A 27,222-nucleotide genomic window follows, 5' to 3' on the forward strand; every position below is an offset into this window, starting at 1 on the left:
TGGTCCTCTTTCAGTTTCAAGTACAAAGTTGAATATATCTGAACTCTTACAAAGTTAAATAGTCCCTCTAAGGAACCAGGAAACGTGTAACATTCTACGGTGGGTAAAAAATGTGCAGAATTAGACTGGTATTCATGCAATTGCAGATAATAGGTTTCCAATAGCGTGCAAATCATTTTTGCAATCTGGAAAGCCATGATCTGAAATATAATTTGTTATACTATATAAAAATACAGGCGCTTGTGAGTGATAAAGAAACAGGCCTGGAGGGTGGTTAGTCAAGTTGAGGGGTTTATTAGAGAACAGTGAATATAAAGGTACTTGTTTGTATGTATGTATGTACAGGTAACTGCCAGTATAAAGGAAACACCAACATAAAGTGTCTTCATAGGGCAGTGGGCCAACACGAGCCAGAACAGCTTCAATGTGCCTAAGCATAGATTATGTGTCTGGAACTATATTGGAGGGATGCAACCCGATTCCATCATTTGATGTTTTGTTGATGGTGGTGGAAAACGCGGTCTCAGGCACCGCTCCAGAATCTCCCATAAGTGTTCACTTGGGTTTGAGATCTAGTGACAGACGGCCATGGCATATGGTTTACATCGTTTTTCATGCTCATCAAACCATTCCATGGCCATTCATGCCGTGTGGATGGTATTGTCATTCAATGGGCGCCATGGTAGGTCGCACAAATAATGGCCTGCCTAGCATTTCTATACATGAGCCTAAGCATGCTGGGATGTTAATTGCTTAATTAACTCAAGAACTACACCTGTGTGGAAGCATCTGCTTTTAATATACTTTATGTCATTTACTCAAGTTCCCATTATTTTGGCAATTACCTGTATGTATGTATGCAGGACTCTAGGGCTTCATTTAGTCAGGCACACCAATTCTGATATTCTTTCCACTAATTTCACTGTTGACTAATCACATCAGATCTTTCACATCAGATCTTTTTCAGAGCTGAACTGATTAAAAGACAAATTGGTAAAAAATATATCAGAATCGGGCTGCCTGTCTAAACGCACCCATATATTCTCTGAGCAAACCACAACTAGTCATACCTCTCCGTGTCTACTATTAGACTCTACACAATAATCCAATCAGGCTGCGATATAGATAGTGATATCATCATGAGAAATTGCTTTTTTTTTTAAAGGCAATACCATAGGACCATAAAGTGTGTGCATCGTTCAGGAACACCGTTATGGGTCGGGGAGGAACAAGGAAACAAATGACTTGGATGCCAAACACTTTCAGTTACCTTAAATATAAGTTATTCCTAGCTCTACAGGTAAGGTAACATTCAAACCGGGGAAAACATACAAGATATTAAGTTAGGAGGGGAATATTGACAAAAGCACAGATCTGTGGGGGTAATACTGTAAACCTCTTCATCGTCAGGCAGTGTGATCTAAGTTGAAACGTTTCATGCATGCATTACTCAGTAAACTAAACTCTCGTTCAATCGTCTCCTTAATAATGCACATTGTCGTGGAAAAGTTTCAAATTATATCGCCCTGCCTGATAATTTCAAGGTTCACGGTCATTTTTGCACAAGCCTGCGCTCTTTTTGCACCACGAAAATGCCGCCCAAAGATTATCAGCCTTGATAGATCGATCCTCGTATTGCAGTGATTTCACTACTGCCCCATTCATCATTTCCATTCAGACGGTTAATGTGTGTACGAGCAGCCGGTCAGTACCACAATAGTAATGATATAGCAATAATATTGACGGCCATTTAGTCATTTAGGTGCCCCTCTTCTGATATGCTATGTTTTTAACTTTCTAATCTCCCTTTTTTTAAGTACTTGTTTTTAGTGTCACACATTTGGCTCTCACACGGTTAAGCTACAGTAGTAATACTAGTAATAAATAGGGGTTGGAGCACACTGGCTCCCCATTGGCCGAGAAGCCCCAAAGTGTTCATGGGAGCTGTAGTTCAGAACAGGTGGCGGGATAGCAAAGTCCTCCAGGTAGGTTTTTTCATTGACCCTTCGCTCAAAAGGGAGAAAGGAGCCGGTGTTACTATCAGTACAACTCGTCTCACCAAAAGAAACAAATTAACACAAAGAAAGAAGGGAGTTTTCTTAAACTTCTCGTTGTCGGTGTTGATTTTCTTGGTTTCATTGACATACGCCGTGGCGGCGGACGCCTTTAGAAGGAGTCCATGGCCTTGAACTCGCTGAGGGCCTGGACGGGCGAGATGTGCTTCTTCTGCGAGCCCCGTCGAACGCGGGTCTGGCACTCCTCGGGCTTCTCCCGCTTCACCAAGGGCTTCTTCTCGGGCGCCTTCATGCGCCAGCTGACCACAGGCGAGTTGACGGCGGCGGCGCCGTACACCTTGGCGTACTTGGTGGACGCCACGTAGCTGGCCTTGACTGTGAGCACCACAGCGTTCATCAAGTTCTTGGCCGCCTGGATCAGGGAGGTGGCGCTGTCCAGCTACGGAGAGAGACAGAGGACAAATTAGAAGTTAAAATCCTTATACCAACACCATATCTTACGTTGCGCGTATACCTATTTCACTACATAGTATTAACTGCAGTAACAACATTGTAGTTACATAGGAACTGCTTTTACTAGGTCAGCGTTATACATTAAATGGACATGTGAAAAACCATCACATATAAACCGTCACATATATAACACCTGCAAAAGAAACAATGGTTATGTCAACTGCAAACCTGCATCATCAACTGCACATGCAACATTCTGCAGACCCCATGAGGGGAGGAAGGGAGGAGAGGAGGGGGAGAGGTGAGAAGAAAGAGAGGGGAGAGAGAGGTGAGAAGAAAGAGAGGGGAAAAGGAAGCGCTAAGTGATTGGATAGGTGTAAGCAATAATCCAACCAATTGGATATCTTTCAGGACTTCAATGAAGCATATCTATTGGGCAGGTGTAAGCATTAATACTATCCAACCAATTGGAGATCTGTTATTTCTTCAATGAAAGCGTATTGAGATGCACCCCTTTCTTCAGAGTCTTTTCGACATCCCATGTCACGCTGCAAGATAACAAGAACTGCCTGCGGCAAAGAGCTCCCACTGAAGAAGGCTTTATCAAGCCAGCGGTTCTTACAGTACAGAGGTGAGCTCTCTGTCTCTGGTCTCCCCCGCAGGGCGATAGCAGGTCCCTCAATCGTCTTATCGGAGCCCTGAGTAGCTAGACAGGGTCAGAGTGGCCGCTGTACCTCCAACACATCTCTGATATGACAGCCTCATTAAGAGAAAGCGGTGTCCAAAAGAGCATGGTTACGTCACCAATGGCACCCTATTCCCTCTATAGCGCACTACTTTCGACCAGAGCCTGTTATGGTGAACAAATTGTGTGCTGGTCAAAATAGGGTGCCATTTCAGACGTAGTGCCCATGGAGTTCCAGCTCATATTGTCGGGATTAAATTACTGCATATTACTGGGTATTTTAAGCATAATTCGGGGTATCAGGGGCACCCACCGTGCTGCTAACCTTTTTATAGTGACCAGCTGGAGTTCGGAGCCAATTAAATCTAGCGGTTGACTCCCTTCTCGGGGTGGGGGGCAAGGGGGTAGGGGGGCCAGCCGCAGCCTCTAAATGTCAGCCAAACAAAACGCAGGAAGAGAAGAGAGGTACACCTGACCTCCACCAACTGCTAATTAAGAAGTGTCTGGGAAAAAAAGTGGGTGTCGTGTAGCGAGGGCAATGTTTTTCAACGCTTAATTGTCAGTTGTGTTGAGGACTTCCTGGGTTGGGGTTGGCACCGCAAAGGGGAAGAGAGAATGAGTTTTGCCAAACAACGACCGAGAGGAGTGTTACTCAAGGACCTGAGTGTTTCTAGCCATAATACGCCAATCAGAATAGGAGGTCTATTTCAACAGAGGATTGTGGACATTTTTAAAACTCGTGAATTGAAGAATTCAGAGAATTCAGTGAGCCTGTTTAATGGAGGGACGTGAGCGAAAATACACTACATGACCAAAAGTACGTGGACACCTGCTCGTCGAACATCTCATTTCAAAATCACATGAAGTTGGTTGACCCTTTGCTGCTAAAACAGACTCCACTTTTCTAGGAAGTCTTTCCTCTAGATGCTGGAACATTGCTCCAGGGATTTCCATTCAGCCACAAGAGCTTTAGTGAGGTTGGGCATTGATGTTGGGCGATTAGGCCAGGCTTGCAGACGTCATTTCAATTCGTCCCAAAGGTGTTCGATGGGGTTGAGGTTCTATGGACCTCGCTTTGTGCACGGGGGCATTGTCATGCTGAAAGAGGAAAGGGCCTTCCCCAAACTTTTGCCACAAAGTTGGAACCACAGAATAGTCTAGAATGTCATTGTACTGTATGCTGTAGCGTTAAGATTTCCTTAAGAGTTCCCACTGGAACTAAGGTGTCCAAACCATGAAAAACAGCCCCATACCATTATTCCTCCACCACCAAACTTTACAGTTGGCACTATACATTCGGGCAGGTAGCGTTCTCCTGGCTTCCGCCAAACCCAAATTTGGCCGTCGGACAGCCAGATGGTGAAGTGAATGTGTTTCAACTGCTCCAGAGTCCAATGGCGTCAAGCTTTACACCACTCCAGCCGACACTTGGCATTGCGCATTGGGATGGTAATTAATTAATTAATTATTTAATTTCTTATTTTACTTGACTGATTGTTCATGCTTCTGATAGTCACGTTGCATTCAAGACAACTAGGAAATCCCCCCTCAAAAAAACGAGGTCAAATCATGACGTTGGTAATCTTCAGGTTGGAAATTCAGAGCTCTAGAAAGATGCCAGAGATTCCGACTTGAAATTCCGAGATGGATAACCATTCAAAAAGATTTTTCCCTGTCAGATCGTGTTTTTTCCCTCAGAATTCCCAGTTGTCTTGAACGCACTGAATTCGGAAGTCGGAGATTTCCAAGTTCTCAGTTGATTTGAACACACCATTAGTCTCAGTGGAGAGAGGGAGACAGCAGCAGAGGGTCCGCCTCTCACGGTCGCTGCTCTGAAGGGGTGTCCACATACCTTTGGCCATGTAGTGTATGCATACACAACCAATAACATTTGATTACTGCTCTATTGATTGGCATGCTTTTAGCTTTTAGCATATTGTAGCAAAATGGCAGGGCAAGGAAGCGAACCGAGTTGCTGGCGTGAAAGGCTACAAACATCCTACGCATCGCGCCAATAGGGTTGACTGATGAGAAATTTCACGTGGCTCATATAGCAAGGATTGCTACAATATTATCCATTAACATTTATACTGCCATTAGACAATCTTGCCACAATTATTGTGTAATAATTTTGAAATGTTATATTGTTAAGTTATGTAAAATCATAGGGTAATTGAAGTAAAAAAAAATAAGAAAGATCAAAGAGAATGCCTGGACTCTGAGTCTCTGAAATGTGGTCTTTGGCAGCCAGCGTTCTATACTAGAGCCTAAGGATATAAAGTCCTTGCCAAAACGCCATACCATTTCCTAGAAATGGGGTGTATATCAACAGTATCAACTAGCTTTCTTTCCCCTCTCGATCAAGACAAGTGGACAAGGGAAGGATGCCAAGTGACATGATTGAGATTCACCCCACAAGTGCATAGGAGGGTCTATATGGGTGTATTTGAGATTGGGCATGCAATTAATTCTCCACCTGTTCAGCGTTGGCTTAAAATACCATTTGAAGTTGAAACTAACTGAGATGCGTCTAACCAGTTCAGTAGTTAGTATCCACCATAACGCTGCCATCATCTGTCCTGTGTTTTTAGACAAGCGCAGATGGAGAACAGACTAGAGCTGTCTGAAAACATTACTCGCGTTCAAATCCTTGCTTCCTCCATTGTTGTTTCATCAATTCCTCTCAAAGGGCATAGCGTGAGAGGATCCAAGGCTCTCCCTCAGAACTCCCCCAATGCCCGTTGAGAGGAATTGTAAGAAACAAGGAGGGAGGAAGCCTAGGGAAGGTCCCTTGTAACTATTGAGATAAAGGAATGAGGCCCACAGACAGAATATTGCTGCTTACCAGTGCTTTGTGCACCTGAATACAACTATTGACAGAGACCCAGGGCCTTGACGGTACCACGCGAGGGTGTTGTGTGGTGAGACTTACCCCAGAGACGATGAGCTCTCCTCCCAGGTTCTGGACCTCGGCCTTGACCTTGCTACAGATGTTGAGCTGGTGGCAGTACAGGGCGATTCTCTGCAGGTAGGCCAGCAGGTCCTGCTTGCAGGCCGAGTCAGGGCACTGACACATGCACACACGCAGAAACATGATGATAAAATGAGTTTCAAAACTGAGAAAATAGCTGGGAAATGTGTTAAGAAGCAGGGTTAAGAAATAGTCTTGTTTTGTACATCAGAAGTAGTTTCTAAAATGGTTGTGCACTACCTCACATTTCTCCACTGTACTCATTCCTACAGCAGAAAAACAACCAATCATCGAAATAGAGGGGGCAATTAGCAAGTCCTTTCTGGCCCTCTATTGTGAGAAACCATATGAGTCTACCTCTAGTATATACTGAGATAACCCTATTCACTATATAGTGCACTTCTTTACACCAGTGCCCACGGGACCATTTGGGAATAGGGTGCCATTTGAGGCACAGCCACAGAGAGGGAGCGGGACAAAGGCTTTTCAGTCCCACTTGTTAAACGCACACAAAGTAGCTGTAATATATTCTGGACGTCATGCAGCGAAAATTGCTACAGCCCACAAGTTTCCTGGTGGGTAATGAAAGAATGGTGCGTTCGCTACTTTGCTTTTAAAACGCTCCCGGGCACCGTTTTGTACAGGCACCTTTTCCTCAACCATTAAGAGTAAATGGTCCTAACTATAACATTCAGGCAGCATGTATAGAGTGGAAGGGAGAAATTCACACAGGGCTCACTTCCTTGTCTTTAGGGGGGCTAGGATACAATGGGAAAGCCAAGTTAAGGAGCTGCACGAGCTAGCTAAGGGACCACGTTAATTAGGGCATGCTATGTTTTCAAACATTTTGCAATGGAAGATAAACATTTGCCTTTCTTATTCAGCAGTCCCTCCCTGTTTCGTTCCCGTTTCCTTTATGAACACGACCCATCTCTACCTATTCCCCTCGAGTGGCGAATCCCGTGTTTAGATTGTTCCAATGTGTTCCGTTTCCACACTTTTTTTCTTTTTGTCAGTTTAATTGTGCTTCAGTGGGCTTGTTCGCCCACACTGAGTAAGTAAGTAAGTAAGGGTGTGAGGCAGACTAGTAACGATGGACTCGAAGTACTCGTGGTGCAGCACTAATGGTCACAGATGCACAGTTATCCTGTTTGCACAACAAATAAATGCTTTTGTGGCTGTGTCCCAAATGACACCATAATCCCTGTATAGTGCACTATTTTTAACCAGGGCATATAGGGCTCTGGTCAATAGTAGTGCACTACATAGGGAATAGGCTGCCATTTGGGATGCATTTTTTGTTCACATGATACACTGAACCAAAAGAAATACGCAACATGTAAAGTGTTGATCCCATGTTTCATGAGCTGAAAGAAAAGATCCCAGAAATGTTCCATACACACAAAAAGCTTTTCTCTCTCTCAAATGTTGTGCACAAATTTGTTTCCTTCCCTGTTAGTGAGCATTTCTCCATTGCCAAGATAATCCATCCACCTGACAGGTGTGGCATATCAATAAGCTGATTAAACAGCATGATCATTACACAGATGCACCTTGTATTGGGTACAATAAAAGGCCAGTCTAAAATGTGCAGTTTTATCACACAACACAATGCCACAGATGTCTCAAGTTTTGAGGGAGCGTGCAATTGGCATGCTGACTGCAGGGATATCCACCAGAGTTGTTGCCAGAGAATTTAATGTTAATGTCTCTACCATAAGCCGTCTCCAACGTCCTTTTAAGAGAATTTGGTAGTACGTCCAACTGGCTTTACAACCGCAGACCACGTGTATGGCGTTGTGTGGGCGAGCGGTTTGCTGATGTTAGCGTTGTGAGCAGAGTAATAACGGCGGTGGCGTTATTGGTATGGACAGACATAAGCTACAGACAACGAACCCAATTGCATTTTATCGATGGCAATAGGAATGTACAGAGATAACATGATGAGATCCTGAGGCCCATTGTTGTTCCATTCATCTGTCGGCATCACCTCATGTTTCAGCATGATAATGCACAGCCCCATGTCACAAGGAACTGTACACAATTCCTGGAAGCTGAAAATGTCCCAGTTCTTCCATGGCCTGCATACTCACCAGACATGTCACCTATTGAGCATGTTTGGGATGCTCTGGATTGACGTGTACTATAGCTATTACAGTTCTCGCCAATATCCAGCAACTTCGCACAGCCAATGAAGAAGACTGGGACAACATTCCACAAGCCACAATCAACAGCCTGATCAATGCAAAGGAGATGTGTCGCGCTGCATGAGGCAAATGGTGGTCACACCAGATACTGACTGGTTTTCTGATCAATGCCCCCTACATTATTGAAAGGTATCTCTAACCAAAATATGCATATCTTTATTCCGAGTCATGTAAAATCCATAGATGAGGGCCTAATGGATTTATTTAAATTATCTGATTTCTTTATATTAACTGTAATTGTTCCATGTTGCGTTTCATATTTTTTTGTCACGACTTCCGCCGAAGTCGGTCCCTCTCCTTGTTCGGGCGGTGTTTGGCGGTCGACGTCACCGACCTTCTAGCCATCACTGATCAATTTCTCATTTTCCATTGGTTTTGTCTTCCTTCACACCTGGTTCCAATCCCAACAATTACGTGTTGTGTATTTAACCCTCCCTCATGTCCTTGTCGGAGATTGTTTGATTGTATGTGATTGTGCTAGTATGTGTTGCTGTGCGACGGGTTTTGTACCCACTTTTGTTATTTTCTATATTTTGTTTTTTGGAGTTTGGTCAGCACTTATTAAAGAACTCCGTTTATACCAAGTTTGTTCTCCTGCGCCTGACTTCCCTGCCACCAACACGCACCCACAACATTTTTGTTCAGTATACTTCAAAGTACTGTAAATTATAACTTGGCATCTTTCAAAGATCAAATCCAATTTTATTTGTCATGTGCGCCAAATACAACAGGTGTAGACTTTACTGTGAAAAGCTTACTTACAAGCCCTTAACCAACAATAGAAAAATTTATAAAATAAAAAAGTAATTAGTAACAAAAAAATAACAATATTGTGGCTATATACTGTATAAGGAGTACTGGTGCCGAGTCAATGCGCAGATCACATTGATCAGAGATATTATAATCAATGCAATAACTGTTGTATAAATACACACATGGACACAGAAGTCATTTAAAGTATCTGTCCAGTGTTCCAGATTTATTATGTATATTTATTAAATATGAACTAGAATTTATATTTTTTTTTATTAAGGATGTTAAAAATCTGCTTTTCTCAGTGCCCCTGTTAGAAACAACAGTGTTTTGGGCGTATATTGGTTCAAAAATAAAACAAATTATTGGCAGCTCAGCTGCTACCTATGCTGTCAACAACAGCTAACTAGGTTTCTTCTTGACATAACTTTGAGCTACAAACCACAGGAAAGGCGAGATGGTTGATGTGTGGAGGATCTGCTTTGACTTGCTTTCTTGTTGGCTAACATTAGCTGACGGCTTCCAAAAATCAAGTAGGACCACTCTTACAAACCACATAAGTGAGTAAGCATTTCGTTGGACAGTGTACACCATGTATATCTTGTTTGGGATAGGGGGCAGCATTTTCACTTTTGGATGAATAGCATGCCCAGAGTGAACTGCCTCCTACTCAGTCCCAGATTCTAATATATGCATATTATTAGTAGTAATGGATAGAAATCACTCTGAAGTTTCTAAAACTGTTTGAATGATGTCTGTGAGTAAAACAGAACTCATATGGCAGGCAAAAACCTGAGAAAAAATCCAAACAGGAAGTGGGAAACCTGAGGTTTTATAGTTTTTGAACTGACCCCTATCGAATACACAGTGGGGTATGGGTTATTTTTCACTTCCTAAGGCTTCCACTAGATGTCAACCGTCTTTAGAACGTGGTTTCAGGCTGTAAAGGGGGGCCGGATGGGAGATGTTTTACTAAGTGGTCTGCATACAGCCTCGTTCTCAGTCACTCGCTTTCACTTGAGAGGTTGCTCTCGTTCCAGGGCAATTCTACAGACAATGGAATTCTCCGGTTGGAACAGTATTGAACATTTATGATAAAAACATCCTAAAGATTAATTCTATACTTAGTTTGACAAGTTTCTTCGACCTGTAATATAACGTTTCGTCCGAATCGACCAGATCGAGCTATAAATGGACATTATCGAACAAAACAAGCATTTATTGTGGAACTGCGATTCCTGGGAGTGCATTCTGATGAAGATCATCAAAAGTAGTGAATATTTATATATGAATAATATGAATAATGTTGACTACCCAACATGGCGTAGATTTCTCTGGCTGGTTTGGGCTCTGAGCGCCGTTCTCAGAGTAGTTTTTTTTTTTAAATCTGACACAGCGGTTGCATTAAGGAGAAGTGTATCTAAAGTTTCATGTATAATAGCTGTATTTTCATCAACATTTATTATGAGTATTTCTGTGAATTCATGTGGCTCTCTGCAATATCACTGCATGTTTTGGAACTACTGAATCTAACACGCCAATGTAAAATAAGATTTTTGGATATAAATATGAACTTTACCGAACAAAACATACATGTATTGTGTAACATGAAGTCCTATGAGTGTCGTCTGATGAAGATCATCAAAGGTTAGTGATTAATTTGATCTCTATTTGTGCTTTTTGTGACTCCTCTCTTTAGCGGGAAAAATGGCTGGGTTTATCTGTGACTTGGTGGTGACCTAACATAATCGTTTGTGGAGCTTTCGCTGGAAAGCATTTTTGAAATCAGACACTGTGGCTGGGTTAACGAGAATTTTATCTTTAAAATGGTGCCTAATACTTGTATGTTTGAGAAATTAGATTTATGAGATTTCTGTTGTTTTGTATTTGGAGCTCTGCAATTTTATTGGCTGTTGGCGAGGGGTTCCGCTAGCGGAACGAGGTTCCGACTAATAAAACTTGAAACTACAAACCACATAATTTGAAATAGAAGTGACTGGCGAGATACTTTAGTTGCTGCAAATGCTTTGTCCCTTTTGCTAACACCAGCTAAGGATTGCTTGGCTTGCTAGCTAGTTTGCTTGTGTGCAGTGAGTGTGCTGTGCATTCCTGAGCCTGTGTTCAAATACCCATATGTGTGTCCTAAATAGTAGGCCATTTGAGTGTGAAAGAAATGAAGTTTTATAGTATGTGACATTTAAAAAAAATCAAGTATACTTTAAAATGCCTGGATGTCATACTAATTTCAGCTTTGGCAAGAGCTGATAATCAGATATGGGGTCTGTGATACCAAAATGAACCAATAACACAAAACAATACAATTGTGCATGACACATTCTCAGTATGCGGAAATATAATGTTTTATAGTATGTGAATTTTAGATAATCGTTTATGATTTAAATGCCAGGATGTTATATACTCATACTCATATACTCATCTAGTGGAATTTGATGCACACTTTTCCACCATGCATTGGAAGAGGTGAACTATGAGTGATAGGCCCTAGTTCTCTTCAAGTAGCCAAACAACAAAACTCGGCTACTCAATTGGGAAGTTGCCACATAGTGCTTAGTTGCTTCTGAGGTGGTGTTCAAATGTAGGCTGAGTAGTTCGTGTTCTCCTTAAAATGATCACAAGTATTGCATCGTAGGCTACATCTTTGAAAAATGACTTCTCATTGAATAGGGTTTCTTGTTCTCTTGGCCTTCATCAGAGCTTTTAAACTAAATACTAAACCATCTTTTCTTTTTTGAAATTTTTTCTTTTATTGAATATTAAAAAATACAATCTACTTGCAGTGAAGCGGCTCAACATTTACATTACATTCAATCATCTAACAGACTCCCATCCAGAGCGACCCACAGACGCAACCAGGGTCAACGCCCTGCTCAAGGGCACGTCGACAGGTCTCCCACAAGGTCAAAAACGGGAACCCGAACCAGCGATCCACCAGACACCGGCCCAAGCTCCCAAATGCCATGCCACCAGCCCTCCAAGGTCCCCCCCCACAGGTCCCCGAGAGCTGCCCCTCAACCATCCGAGACCCCCCCCCTCCCAAAATAATCCTAATCAAATCAAATCAAATTATTCTGATGTAACAACGTTGACCCTCAGTGTCATTCAAACTTCTATCTTTTGACTTGTGAATGTGTCGGCTCCGGGGGACTCAGGAAGTGGCTGCGTTATGATGTCATGTCAATCGGGTCATTTTGATTTGAACATGGATTGTTGTAGTTTTGTAGGCTACCTATTTCATTATTTCATTGATGGATCAAGCCTTAGCAGTCCTTCTGATCTCGTTCCCAATGATCAGTGCTTTCATTTATTATGCTGCTGCCCAGCGGTTCTGAATTTGCGCTGCACCCGACTTTCCCCTGTTTCGGTGCAATAGCCTTTTGATTTGAACATGTGAAAGGTTTTAGTGTGTGTACAAGGTCGATTTCATTTATATACAGTACGTTGCAGTACTTTACTAATAGTTATGTTCAAATGGAACCAAATGATCTGTTTTTGTCTTCAAACCTTTTTAATAAAGGGGACTGTAGGCTGTATGGGGCTACGGAATAGGTTGAATCTAATAGTCTGCGTACAACCAGCCTGTAACGGCTTTCGTCGGTGGAAGGAGAGGAAGACCAATGCGCAGCGAGGTACGTATCCATATTTATTTGAATACTTTTAAATATAGAACAAAACAATAAACAGACGAAAACCAACGAAGCTACAGTCCCGAACTAGTGAACACGGACCAACCAGGAACACACGAACAGGAACAATCACCCACAAACCACACTACAAAACAGGCTACCTAAATATGGTTCCCAATCAGAGACAATGACTAACACCTGCCTCTGATTGAGAACCATATCAGGCCAAACAAGAAACCCCACATAGAAACAGAAAACATAGCCTGCCCACCCCAACTCACGCCCTGACCACACTAAAACAAAGAAAAACCAAAAGAACTATGGTCAGAACGTGACACAGCCTGAGTATAGGTAAATGTATCAAATTGGAAATGAGATATTATCAGACTGGTTAATGTGATGCATGTCTGTTGAATTTAGAAAAAAACACCTGCATACCTGCTACTGTGTGGCATACGGCCGTGGCATACTGCATCATTTTTACTGAAACAGTATATGCTAAATAGTATGCGACGATGAGTACATAAGATGCAGTTTAAGTATGTTGTACGCTAGTATTGGTATTCGGACACGGCCATGTCTCCCCACCAGAGAAGGGGGAGTAAGCTGCTGGACCAATTACATACGGACCTGTCTCAGCCAAAGAGGATGATGCCATTATCCAAGCAAATGTCAAGCGTTTTTTGAAACTGTGCAAAAATGTGTTTGAGATGGGGATTTGCTGTTTTTTTCTCTTCTCTAATATGCTTTGGCCACAACTACAAGTAGGATGAGTCAACAACATTATTTGGGTATGATCAAACAGAATGAGCTTTTAAAAATTAGATTTTCAGTTACGTTAATCATCTCAGGTGGGTCAGATTCAGCAAACACGATGGGTCACAAAACACATGCACTAATGCCCCCTTAACGCTGTGTTCATGCAGTGCTGCATGCTGGTCTTGCAGCCAGTGAGGCAGAAAGTGGAAGCAGCTCCTAGGACATGATTACTGCACCCACCGCCACTCCCGGCTAGCATTACCACTAATTCCACTAACACACACAAACCAAACGCACACACGCTGTATACAAACACTTGGAAACACACACACAACCCCTTTTCTCCATCACACCAGAAACCCACTAGTTTATCCCTGCTCCTGGCCAGCGTTTCAGGCAGGCAGATGACAATATGGTTGCCTGACTAATCGGCCATCTCCTCAGCAGATTCCCTCCTGATGTAAATAAACAGCATGGACCATTACCTTGCCAAGGCCGCCAAGGAAAGCAGGCAGCTTCACTCTCTCCCTCTCTTTCCTGCCACTGATTGGGGAGGACAAATTCTAGCCTGGAATCCGAACTGAATACTGTGAAACAGAACAATATTTAGTTAGGGTTTCAGGCTGGGATTTCTCTCTTTCCAAAACTTCCTTCCAAAGTGGAATTCTAGCCTGAAATACAAACTGAATGTAGTGAAACCATATTGCTATTCAGTTTGGATTACAGGCTAGAATTCCTCTCTTCTTCTCTAGTTAGAGTGGACTTCCAGCTTGGAAACAAAACTGATCTATGGCACTCTACCCAGTTTGGATTCAAGGCTAGTGGAAACCTCTATTTAACTTCCATTTTGTTTTTGCATAATTAGACCTGAAATAAATCTGCCTCTCTGAAGGGGTGACTGAGAAGCAGGAATTCTGTTATTAAACCAGGGGGCAAAGCTCTGTCAGAACCCGCACACAAACACAAAAGCATCACTAAATCACACCTCTATATTGATGGTGTGTTGCATTTCTAATCAGGCATGTGGGAAAAAAAAAAACTCTGCCCATGACTCTGGACGCTTAACAAATGGCACCCTATTCCCTATATAGTGCATTACTTTTGACCAGGGCCCATAAGGACACAATCTAAGTGTCCTACAATAAAAACAATTGAAGTCAGAAGTTTACATACACTTAGGTTGGAGTCATTAAAACTCGTTTTTCAACCACTCCACACATGTCTTGTTAACAGACTATAGTTTTGGCAAGTCGGTTAGGACATCTATGTGCATGACACAAATTATTTTTCCAACAATTGTTTACAGACAGATTATTTCACTTCTAATTCACTGTATCACAATTCCAGTGGGTCAGAAGTTTACATACACTAAGTTGACAGTGCCTTTAACAGCTTGGAAAATGACAGAAAATGATGTCATGGCTTTAGAAGCTTCTGATAGGCTAATTGACATAATTTGAGTCAATTGGAGGTGTACCTGTGGATTTATTTCAAGGCCTACCTTCAAACTCAGTGCCTCTTTGCTTGACATTATGGGAAAATCAAAAGAAATCAGCCAAGACCTTAGAATAAAAATTGTAGACCTCCACAAGTCTGGATCATCCTTGGGATAAATTTCCAAACGCCTAAAGGTACCACTCTCATCTGTACAAACAATAGTACGGAAGTATAAACACCATGGGACCACGAAGCCGTCATACCACTCAGGAAGGAGATGCGTTCTGTCTCCTAGAGATGAACGTACTTTGGTGCGAATAGTGCAAATCAATCCCAGAACAACAACAAAGGACCTTGTGAAGATGCTGGAGGAAACAGGTACAAAATTAACTATATCCACAGTAAAACGAGTCCTATATCGACATAACCAGCAAGGAAGAAGCCACTGCTCCAAAACCGCCATTAAAAAAGCCAGACTACGATTTGCAACTGCACATGGGGACAAAGATCATACTTTTAGGAGAAATGTAATCTGGTCTGATGAAACAAAAATAGAACTGTTTGGCCATATTTACCATCGTTATGTTTGGAGGAAAAAAAATAAGGGGGCGGCTTGCAGCCGAAGAACACCATCCCAAATGTGAAGCACGGGGGTGGCAGCATCATGTTGTGGGGGTGCTTTGTGACTGGTGCACTTCACAAAATAGATGGCATCATGATGAAGAAAATTATGTGGATACATTGAAGCAACATCTCAAGACATCAGTCAGGAAATTAAAGCTTGGTCGCAAATGGGTTTTCCAAATGGACAATGACCCCAAGCATACTTCCAAAGTTGTGGCAAAATGGCTTAAGGACAACAAAGTCAAGGTATTGGAGTGGCCATCACAAAGCCCTGACCTAAATCTCATAGAACATTTGTGGGCAGAACTGAGAAAGAGTGTGCGAGCAAGGAGGCCTACAAGCCTGACTCAGTTACACCAGCTCTGTCAGGAGGAATGGGCCAAAATTCACCCAACTTATTGTGGGAAGCTTGTGGAAGGCTACCCGAAACGTTTGACCAAAGTTAAACAATTTAAAGGCAATGCTACCAAATACTAATTGAGTGCATGTAAACTTCTGACCCACTGGGAATGTGAAGAAAGAAATTAAAGGTGAAATAAATCCTTATCTCTACTATTATTCTGACATTTCACATTCTTAAAATAAAGTGGTGATCCTAACTGACCTAAAACAGGGAATTTTAACTAGGATTAAATGTCAGGAATTGTGAAAACTGAGTTTAGATGTATTTTGCTAAGGTGTATGTAAACGTCCGACTTCAACTGTACATGGATAGAGCGGCAATGCAAATATGAATAATGACGTTTTACATACATATTATAATCAATGTCAGTATGCTCCTAATCTGCACCCCCTAATGCTTCCCCATTCTCTACATAGTGCACTCTCTCTGTGATTCCTTGGTCTCCTGACAATGGCCATTTAAGGAGTGGAAAAAAGGCTACTTATATATGATCCCCAATTAGAGACAACGATTACCAGCTGCCTCTAATTGGGAATCATACACAATCACCAACGTAGAAAAACAAACCTACAACCTCACATAGAAATAATAAACTAGACTAACCCCCCAGTCACGCCCTGATTTACTCTACTATAGAAAATAAGGACTCTCTATGGTCAGGACCTGACAGAGAGAGAGAAATAAGCAGATGAAGATTAGAGACAAAGAGATGACAGCAAAAGAAGAATAGTGAGAGACGAGGAGAAAGAGGCCCCCTCCATCCTCCTATTCTTTACTCTGTGGTGAAATGGAGCGAGCTGCCTTGAGGTAATTCCATGTCACGTGCTGCTCTTAGCAGAATATTTCAAGGGAAATTTCAGCACTAGACACTACTGTTATTCCAGTCTACTTACATAATTATGCGTGATGACAGGTGTTTCAGACATAATTATACAGTAACCAATGGTGTCATTGGTTGACTGAGCCTGCTGTATGATCAAAAAATGAATGAGTCATGTTTTGTAGCAATTATTGTGGACTTTGTGTTTCACCGATCATGCTAGCGGCGAGTAGATATAGTTGTACCTTGTTCAATAGAGCCATTGGACTAGTCTCAACGATGTTCCTATCTGGGGGGGCCATACTTCCTTGTTCCCACCCTCGAAGGCAGGCTTTCTAAAATGGGTGAGGCACTGTACTAGTTTACAGGTTCACCGGAGCTATGTTACCGTGCACTGTCTATAAGCTACAATGGCTGCTTCTGCTTCCTCTTTCCAAGAAGAGCTGGATTACGACACATTTGCTGATGTTCTTTTACAGAGGACCATACAGTCCTATTTATTTGAGCCGGAATACACATTGAGACAGTGAGAAAAATAATTTGCGAGACCAGCAAGCAGCGGCTGTAGCTTAGACCAGCTGGACCGGGACTCAGGAGGGTAGATGACAAACGAGTAAGTTGTTTTGCTGTCGGTAGCTAGCTAGCAATAGAAGGTCTCGCTTTACACGTGTTGTTCAGTAGAGTGCAATCTGGTGATAGATTCGGCCAATATCAGAGCATTGTCAATACCACTACAAGTCAAGCTAGTCACGTTTATGACACATATGAGATGTTAATAACATATTAATGGACATACATGGTGCAATAGAACCACAATGATATTTCCCTTCAAGGCTCTTACCCCCCCAACTCTCACACCTCCCCCTCAATCTCCCATCCATCTCGCAGAACAGTCAGACTGACTGACTGCTCTTACCATGCTCTTACCATGCAATAGGGTTTGACGTGGACCGCGTCAATAAGGGTTGCCAGTTGAGAGACCTGTTCTACTGTAGCACCGCAAAGCTTCAATCTTACACACACACACACACACACACACACACACACACACACACACACACACACACACACACACACACACACACACACACACACACACACACACACACACACACACACACACACACACACACACACACACACACACACACACAGGAACGCGCTTCAATCTCTCTGACAAGCCTGACTGCGTCCGTCAGCCACAGGTTAACGGTACAGCAATGTGTGAATGCAAAATACTTGTCCTCTTGAAAAACAAGGCATAAAAAAGTATGACAGTTATTTGTCGTGGGTAAAATTATGAAAGGCACTTTGGAATTAGACTAGATCTGAAAAACACAGTGGCTTGCCAGAGAAACTCAACATAATAATAATAATAATAATAATCCTTCTATTCGACGATAAAAGCAAACTCTTAAACGTTTGAATATGTTAACACACATTTACGGTATGTTGTACCTGGACGATGCGTGTTTCACATTTCTCCACACAGAAATACTCTTAAAACAAATCCCAGTTTAAATTGGGAGAAAATTAGGCCCCTCTTGCTGAGCAGCATAACATTGCAGAATGAGGGTTCATCCAAAAGGGCACCCTATTCCTTTTCTAGTGCACTACTTTTGACCAGAACCTAATGGGTTGCCATAAAGATCTGGTCAAAGTAGTGCACTACTGCATATAAGAAATAGGGTGCCATTTCACACGCACACTCATCATCTAGCATGAGAGGAGGGCAACAGAAGGCTGTGAATATTCAGCAAACACCAGTCAAAGAATCGTTTAAAGGCGAAATTAAAAATGGCAAGCCACCTGCTCAGTTTCAGCGTTTGTTGATTCAGTCCGAGGGTAGGCTGTCAGTGATCTGCTATATGACAGATATTCACCGCCTGACTCCAACCCAGCCCTGCTTACAGAGTGAACGGTCGGGGGCCAAGGTTCAACAACACACTAGCCAGCAGCTCTGTGTGTTTCTTCAAACATGGCACACACACGCACATATATATACACACACACACAGAGGCCCACAAGCACACTGCTCTGCCGTCTGCACTACAGAGGATACTGGTGAGGGGAGGACGGCTAATAACATGGAGTGATCGAAATGGTGTCAAACACAAGGAAGCCATGTGTTTAATACTATTCCATTTATTCTATCGCAGCCATTACTATGAGCCATCCTCTGGTATAAAGTGCCACCAGCCACCACTGCTGCACTAACGTCCTCATCATTTGAATGTCATCGGGCTGATTGTAATAGCGCAGCTCTCCCCGAGTATAACACGCCGTAGTTATGACAACAACACCAGGAAGAAGAACACGGAGTCCTAATGAATCAACACGTCTTTGTGCATGAGGCTACACGAGGCTAATTCTCACAGCTTATTCAGGACGGACGAAAATGAAGAGGCAGATAATGTATTACCTGAAGTGCTACTATTAAGTACTAACAAACCCAGACACACACACACACACACACACACACACACACACACACACACACCTCTCTAACCCGTTCTCCCTTTATCTTCCCCAGCCAGGAGGAGCAGCCGCTTTGATTGATTCGATATTGAAAATAGACTGTCAGCGCGTTTTGGAGAGGGTACTCATCTGATAATGAATGGACGCAACACCTCGGCGCCGCTAATTATATTAAAAACCCAGACAAAGCCCCTAGCGCCCTGCTCCGCTCACAGTGCAAGGAAGTCCCACTGGGACGAACAGCACCGCGCCAAGACAGCCCACTGTGCCTAGATCCATTGCTGCCTCTCAAACAAACCCACTAAGGCTGCGTCCCAAATGGCACCGTAGTCCCTACATAGTGCACTACTTTTGACCCGGGAAGCCAGCCACACTAATGTGTCGGCGGAAACACCGTACATCTGCATGCAGGCGCCCGGCCCGCCACAGGAGTCGCTAGAGCGCGATGGGACAAGGAAATCTCGGCCTGCCAAACCCTCTTCTAACACGGACGACGCTGGGCCAATTGTGCGCCGCCTCATGGGTCTCCAAGTCACGGCCAGCTGTGACACAGCCTGGGATTGAGCCCGGGTCTGTAGTGACACCTCAAGCACTGCGATGCAGAGCCTTAGACCGCTGCGACAATCGGGATTTTAACAAACAATTGGCCCCCCCAAAAATGCTGTACTCCGTTGAATTGAAAAATCCTGATGTGGCCCTCCAGCCAAAAAGAGGATCTATCCTGAACACAGACACACATACACAACTGGGGTTAAGTGTTACCTGGTCGGCGACAGCGCGGGCCAGTTTGTCCATCCTGGAACCTGCCTCTGCAATCTTCTTGGCGGCGTTGATGACATCAGAGGAGTTCTTCAGGGGCCCTTTGCCTCTGGTGTGGAACACAGGGATACAGGACTTATTATGTTAAAAGTTCAACGTTTGAAAAAATAAAAATAAAAATCAAACTGCAGACAGCAAACGCTATCTGAAATACTTGATATTAACAGATTAAAAGACTCCAAAAAGCTCCATTTTATATTCGCTCGACCCTTTGCCACTAATGAATAATGCATAAGATACAAACTCCAGTAGTAATCTTCCTAAAACTGAAAAAAGATCACAATGCCCCAAAAACAGCCAAAACGTGGGCCGCAACTAGAAATGTATTCTCAAATCATGGTGCTCTTTCATTAGTAGCTGAAAGCTGTCAACATAGGTCTTTCTCAAAGCTCATCAGTATTGGTGCCAGTCTGTTTCTGCTCTCTTGCCAACTCCTTATGGAATTATCTTGACAATAACAGCAATGGAGTTGGCAAGGTTACAATAGATCTGGTAACAGGTTAGACAATAACGGCAATGGAGTTGGCAGGGCTACAATAGATCTGGTAACAGGTTAGATTGGATCTAGGCCTAACTTCTATCAGATCGAGCGTTAACCTGTGATAGCAGACACCCACATAGCTGATGTTTTGGCGGTGTCTGAGGTGGAACTGCGTTGGAGCCGTCAAATTGGTGAGCAGCTGCTCTTGCGATCATTGTCAAGAAGCCACAACCGCCCCACTCGCGTTAGAAGTTCAGAACGAGAAAGTGCAGGCTACTGTATATAGAAATAATAAAAATCATTCAAGGAAAATAATGACTTCTATCATCCTAATGGAGGTGTAGATTACATCTCACATTCCAGTGTTCAAACTTACACAAGAATGGATGTGATTTCTGTTATTGCCCCTCTGTGCAGCCAACGGCAATGTCAGCTTTGTTATAATGCCGGGAGCCACTTGTGGATTCGACGGCTTTAACGCAGTTCCACCTCCGACACGTCGACACAAACGCTATGCGGGTGTCTGCTAAAGCGGATCTGACTGAATAGAGCCCTTAGCCTACGGTTTAACCAAAGTATGGCATCACTTCTCTACTGGTGTAGTCTGGCTCATGTAGTTCGCTAGTTGTCGAATGCCAGGCACCCCAACTGACTGGAAAAAACAAACAGATTTTACAGCAGTAGTCACTTATATTGGCTGACATCACGGTAATTGGGCATTTGTGAATCCATGCATGATGTGTCATTGGCTGCGTCTCAAATGGCACCCGATTCCTTACATAGTGCACTACGTTTGAGAAGGTCCCATGGAGATCTGGTCAAAAGTAGTCCACTGTATAGGGCATAGGTTGCCATTTGGTTAGGGTCACTTGACTAAATCAGTGTAATCATCGCCAACACACCACATCCATGATCGTTGGTCATTATGAAACTGCATGGACGCATCCCTAATGGCACCCTCTTCCCCCATTGTGGTTTGGTCAAACGTAGTGCACTAGATGGGGAATAGAGTGCCATTTGGGAAGAACACATACCATCTTCCCCTTGTTGAGCTCTGTACAGCTCGCATATTCTGTCCGCTGAATCATAGTGCCATGCCTTGGAATAGGAACATTGGGTTCAGCACAGGGCTAGCTGTGACATGATATACAGATGGTGGGGGGCTCGGAGAAAAGATGTTGCCTTCCAGAGAACACTAACATCCACACTGTAAACACCATACAGGATCACACTCATCCTGGTTTGGCTACATGCTATTCGATCTGACTCAATGGGAATACAAGACTGCTGGATCTCTGTTAGTCTACTAAATAACAATGTGTAAAGGTAGATAGCTGCTGCTGGTCAACACAGCCTAATCCCAGCCCACTCCCGTTATCCTGACCAATAGCAGGACCCGGATTTCGATTTATTAAAGCCTAGCCACTAAAGCACCTGATTCATGCAATCAAAGGATATTTGCTGATTTGTTGAATCAGGGGGTTTGATTTGATTCGCTTTAGTGTTGGGCTGTGACGAAAAGCCCGGACAGCCTAGTGTAGCGAAGTGAGTTGCCTGCGTGTGGTTGCTGATCCTACCCATACCGATACTAGTCACATCCATAACTAGTAATACTTCAATTCAAATGAATGCACAAAGGAAGCATTGGCATGGCTAGGAACTGGGAACAACAGAACATGGCAAGCCATTAGCACAACAAAGGAGATTGTTCCATTCAAAAGGGGGAAATTGAACAAGCCATTGATGTATCCAGGGATATGGATAAACAACAGCTTTTCCAAGGTAAGGAGCACATAAAATACTACTCTGATCAAAAATACATAATGCAACATGAAAAGTGTTGGTCCCATGTTCCTTGAGCTGAAATCAAATGTTTTGTACGCACAAAAAGCGTATTTCTCTAAAATGTTGGGCAAACATTTGTTTACATCCCTGTTAGTGAGCATTTCTCATTTGCCAAGATAATCTATCCACCTGACAGGTGTGGCATATCAAGAATCTGATTAAACAGCATGATCTTTACACAGGTGCATCTTGTTTTTGGGGATAATAAAAGGCCACACTAAATGTTCAGTTTTGACACACACCACAATGCCACAGATATCTCAAGTTTTGAGAGAGCAAGCAATTGGCATGCTGACTGCAAGAATGTCCACCAGAGCTGTTGCCAGAGAATTTAATGTTAATTTCTCTACCATAAGCTGACTCCAATGTCGTTTTAGAGAAATGTCGTTTTAGAGAATTTGGCAGTACATCCACCCGGTCTCCCAATTGCAGACCACATGTATGGCGTCGTGTGGGTGAGCAGTTTGCTGATGTCAACATTGTGAACAGAGTGCCCCATGGTGGCGGTGGGTTTATGGTATGGGCAGGTATAAGCTACGCACAACAAACAAAATAGCATTTTATCAATGGCAATTTGAATGCACAGAGATACCATGACGAGATCCTGAGGCCAATTGTCGTGCCATTCATCCGCCACCATCACATCATGTTTCAGCATGATCATGTACGGCCCCATTTCGCAAGGATCTGTACACAATTCCTGAAAGCTGAAAATGTCCCAGTTCTTCCATGGCCTGCATACTTACCAGGCATTTCACCAAAATGAACATGTTTGGGATGCTCTGGATCAACAGCGTATTCTAGTTCCCACTAAACTTCAGTTGTTTGTTACATGTCTCTTTCACTACATTTCTAATGTCTAAATATTCCACAAAGATGTGCCCTGCTGAAGTGTGCTATGGGTTTTAGGGAATTGATCTACCATAGAATATAATTACCAGAATGGGTATACAGAGCCTCTGGCAATGTTTCTGGTAAACTAATGGGTAGACTCAAATATATCTGACATGGTATTGTTATGTATCATTTCCAAATGGCCACCAGTCTACAACATAACAAACCTGTTGACTTGAATGGTGACACCCGTTCTAGTAAATCTATATCATTGTAATTATTACATTGACATTCATAAGGACTACCAGTCACTTCAACTAGATTCTCTTTAGCCACATTGTAACTGTACCTGGTGAAGTCTGTCATCTCCATCATGATCATGCACATCTGCTTGGCAAGGACGATGATGTCGTTGCCATTGTCGTCCCACTTGGCCACTTCGGCGTCCAGCTTGCACTTCTCCTGCCGGAAGCTCTCCACCTGCTCGGCGATCTTCGCCTTCTCCTCCTGAGGCAGCTGGGCCATGATGGCCTGAGAGAGGGCAGGAGGAGGAAGATGTAGGAGGGAGTAGAGGAAGGTTAGTAGCGGAGTCAAAAAGAGAGGATGAGTAGTGAAAGACATAGGGAGAAGAGGAAGTGGGAGAAAGGGGGAAGAATAGATTGAGGAGGAAGAGAAGGAGTGGAGAGAGAGAAGGAATAATCAAACAATTAAACACTGGCAGTGAAAAGGCTTACTATGATACAACAAATACCAAAGATTAAGCATCAATTGCTCTTCAAATATTTAGCTGGCTGCCACTTTGAGCCTTTATTCCTTAGTATACTCAACGAGAATAGATATTGCGTTAAGAGTTTGTCTTTGCCCTTCCGAAAGGTTTCCGAACAAAGTTATAAACTTGACGATTAATCAACCAGCGCTCCTAAAACCCCTTGACATCTTATACTCGTGAAGAGAAAAATCCATTCCTCGGCTCGTTTTGCCGTGAGAATACATTGTGCTCTCTTGCCATAGCCATTCGAGGCAGGTCTGAGATGGCATAAATCTCTAGGCAAGGTCACCAGTGCAGTAGAGGCTCCGATATTATTTGGGAGATAAATGTCTAATTACTTTACTTCTCATACCAGTCAATGAATAATGTATTTGTTCAACGTTCTGAGGTGAGTGCAGGGGAGAAAAGTAAGTCGGGCACTATTAGTTTTGTACTATTGATTGAGAAGGAAAGATGAAGTATCCATTGCGTGGATGATATTGTTTTTAACCTCACCCTCCAAACACAGCAAAAAGTGAAATCAAAGCAAGCCTAAATATGTACATATTGAGTGATAATTCACTTAAAATGTGTGTTTGTTCTTACCAAACTAAATTATCTAACATCATTGGCAGATTTGTTTGCTTATTTTAACCTAAAAAAAGGCTTAATACAAGCAATGTATCTTATTTCAAGATATTTTGATATTTTAGCTTAATTGTCTTAAGGTAAAATATCTTGAAAAAATCTTGAAATAAGATAAATTACTTGTATTAAGCCTTTTTAGGTTAAAATAAGCAAAACTATCTGCCACTGATGTTAGATAATTTAGCATGGTAAGAAAAAATGAAAAAATGTAAGTAAATTATCACTCACAAGATATTTAGGTTTGCTTAGATTTCACTTTTAACAGTGTAAACTCTATGCTTAATGATTTCCTACTCTGTCCTTGTTTCCTCGCCTCCCTCTCCAAGCTTAATGGAGGAGATGTGAGGTAGGAACCTTGAAAGCAAGGTTTTGAATGACTCGTTTCCAGGCACAGCCTTCAAACTCTTCCTAGACCACATAGAATGTCTTTATAAGCATGACTGGTCTCATTAAGAAATAACTTCCCCACTTTGCCTCTTTTTCTCTCCTCTCCTCTCTCTCCTCCTGTCCGTCTGTCTGTCTACGTCCCTCCCACATTTCTTTCGCAGCAAAGCTGGTGTGTGGGGGTGACCGGCAGGATGAGCTCAGTGTGAACGTGTATCACCTTTCACCCCCTCCCTCCATGGAGGTGTGAGGAAGAGAATTAACAACCACAAATGACTCGTCTTCCTCTCGTAAAGTAGCTCAGAACGGAAGGAGAGAAAAGCGTGAGAGAGATGCAGAGAGAGGCACAAAGCTGTTTTAGGTGTCATCAGACACTGCTATCTCATCACACAGCACCAGATGTCACCCTACTGATCACTCCCTCTCTACAGTCTCAGAGCCAGATATTAAATGTTTGGTATTGCTGCCCAAGTGGAACTTGCGTCCTCTCTCTCCTCACAAGCTTCTTAAAACGCGTTTACGGAGAAGATCCAAGGACCTTCCCCTCGGACCCTCTCCTCCAATGGGATTTGAGAAGGAGAGGCAAGGAGAGAGGACGCGAGGCAAGGAGTCAAGGAGAAAGGAATTGGGCAAGTGCCCATGTTTACATGCCTCAGGCTGGCGTTTGAGTAGTAGTTTAAAGCAGTGGTTCTCAAACCTCTCCTCAGGAACCCCCGGCCGTTCCATGTATTAGATCTATTCCAGAGCTAGCACACCTGATTCAACTTGTCAACTAATTAGATTAATTAGATGAGCTTGTTCAGGGCTAAAACAAAATTGTGAAACGGCTGGGCTCCCCAAGGAGAGGTTTGAGAACCACTGGTGTAAAGCACAGATGTTCCATTATATTGACCAGATACTCCATTGGCCGCTCCAACAATTACAATAAATGTCTTTAAAAATGGAAGGCGGTCGGGAGGAGGCAAGATGAGGTGGGACCATTCTAGCCAATGAGAGGGCAGATACCCGTGTGAACAACCACAACGGTCCTTGCTAACCAGTATCCTTGGGACGTCCCTACCCAATTGAAGTTGATATTTAAAATGGTTAAAGTAACCGGTTATGGTTAAGGTAAGGCTTAGGGTTGGGGATAGGGTATGAACGTCCCAAGGACCCCAGATAGCACTAACAGCACAACTCCGATATAAAGTGTTTTTTCTCAAAGTTGCCGGGATGTCACATGTCCTACTTATCAGTACACTCGTAACAACCTAAGCATTACAACACGTATATTCGATCAATTAAACTCATGTAGCAAATAAGCCATTACATTTTTATTGACCACATTTTACACAAATTTACCTCCATACAAACGCCACCTGCTGGACTAGACAGATTTTGACCCGGGTTATCCCTCTCGCTTTGCCTCTTCCTCTCTGTTTAAATCAATGTAAACACATAAACAAACCTAACCCCTACAGTGTTGAGTGTAGCTAGATTTCCTTCAGCTGCTCTGTGCCAAAACACACACCATACAGCGTGCCGCCTATCCTACTTCTAAACAACAACATGGGTGGGTGAGAACGGCGGTAGGTAAAACTTAAACACACGGCAGTGTTAGTCTGTAATTAAACCCAACAGGAACCAAAATTACAAGTGAAGAGGGAAAATCCTCAGGGGAAGCTTTATCCTGTAGCACTCTTCATAGACACTGAATACAGACACGCTCTGTTAAATATCGCATTTAACGTGAGACTGAGCAGCCAAACAGAGGGCAGGCGGGAGGAATTCCTGTATTAAACTCCAAGTGGAATCAATCGCGACAGGTTAGTGCATACACCGAGAGAGAGACGACCCCATCCCGACCGTGAGCGACACCATGGCCATCAACTGGGTAATTGCACCCACCCTCCCCCCAGACAGTTGCGCCGGGCAATGGGGGCTTGGCTCAGCACCACGGACCCCCACAGTCAGGGGTCAGACATTAGAATTCCCTTCCCGCCAACATCTTTTATTCACTGATCACTAATTATACGGGGTGCCAGCAGCGCTGAGGCAGGTGGATAGTGAGCGTGGGGTCTATTCATGAATGCACACCGTAGCAAAATGTTTTGTAACAGAAAACAAAAACAAACGTTTCTTAACCATACACCAGGCTCAACGTCAACAGTGAAGAGGCGACTCCGGGATGCTGGCCTTCTAGGCAAAGAAAAAGCCATATCTCAGACTGGCCAA

The 27,222-nt window shown here is 43.1% G+C and overlaps 1 protein-coding gene across 1 annotated transcript in view; it reads right to left on the reverse strand.

The window, feature by feature from the left end:
* Nucleotides 1-278: 278 nt before the first annotated feature.
* LOC129855793 (catenin alpha-2-like) overlaps nucleotides 279-27,222 on the reverse strand; it is a 515,406-nt gene continuing 488,462 nt past the window's right edge. Inside the window, exons 13-16 of the mRNA XM_055923816.1 lie at nucleotides 23,578-23,759; nucleotides 20,012-20,117; nucleotides 6,086-6,220; nucleotides 279-2,454 (exon numbers count right to left, since the gene is read on the reverse strand). Coding sequence (XP_055779791.1) covers nucleotides 2,167-2,454; nucleotides 6,086-6,220; nucleotides 20,012-20,117; nucleotides 23,578-23,759 — 711 coding nt within the window. The 3' untranslated portion in view covers nucleotides 279-2,166. The remainder of the gene's footprint in view (nucleotides 2,455-6,085; nucleotides 6,221-20,011; nucleotides 20,118-23,577; nucleotides 23,760-27,222) is intronic.

Source organism: Salvelinus fontinalis, chromosome 5 (genome assembly GCF_029448725.1).
Source record: "Salvelinus fontinalis isolate EN_2023a chromosome 5, ASM2944872v1, whole genome shotgun sequence".
NCBI lineage: Eukaryota > Metazoa > Chordata > Actinopteri > Salmoniformes > Salmonidae > Salvelinus > Salvelinus fontinalis.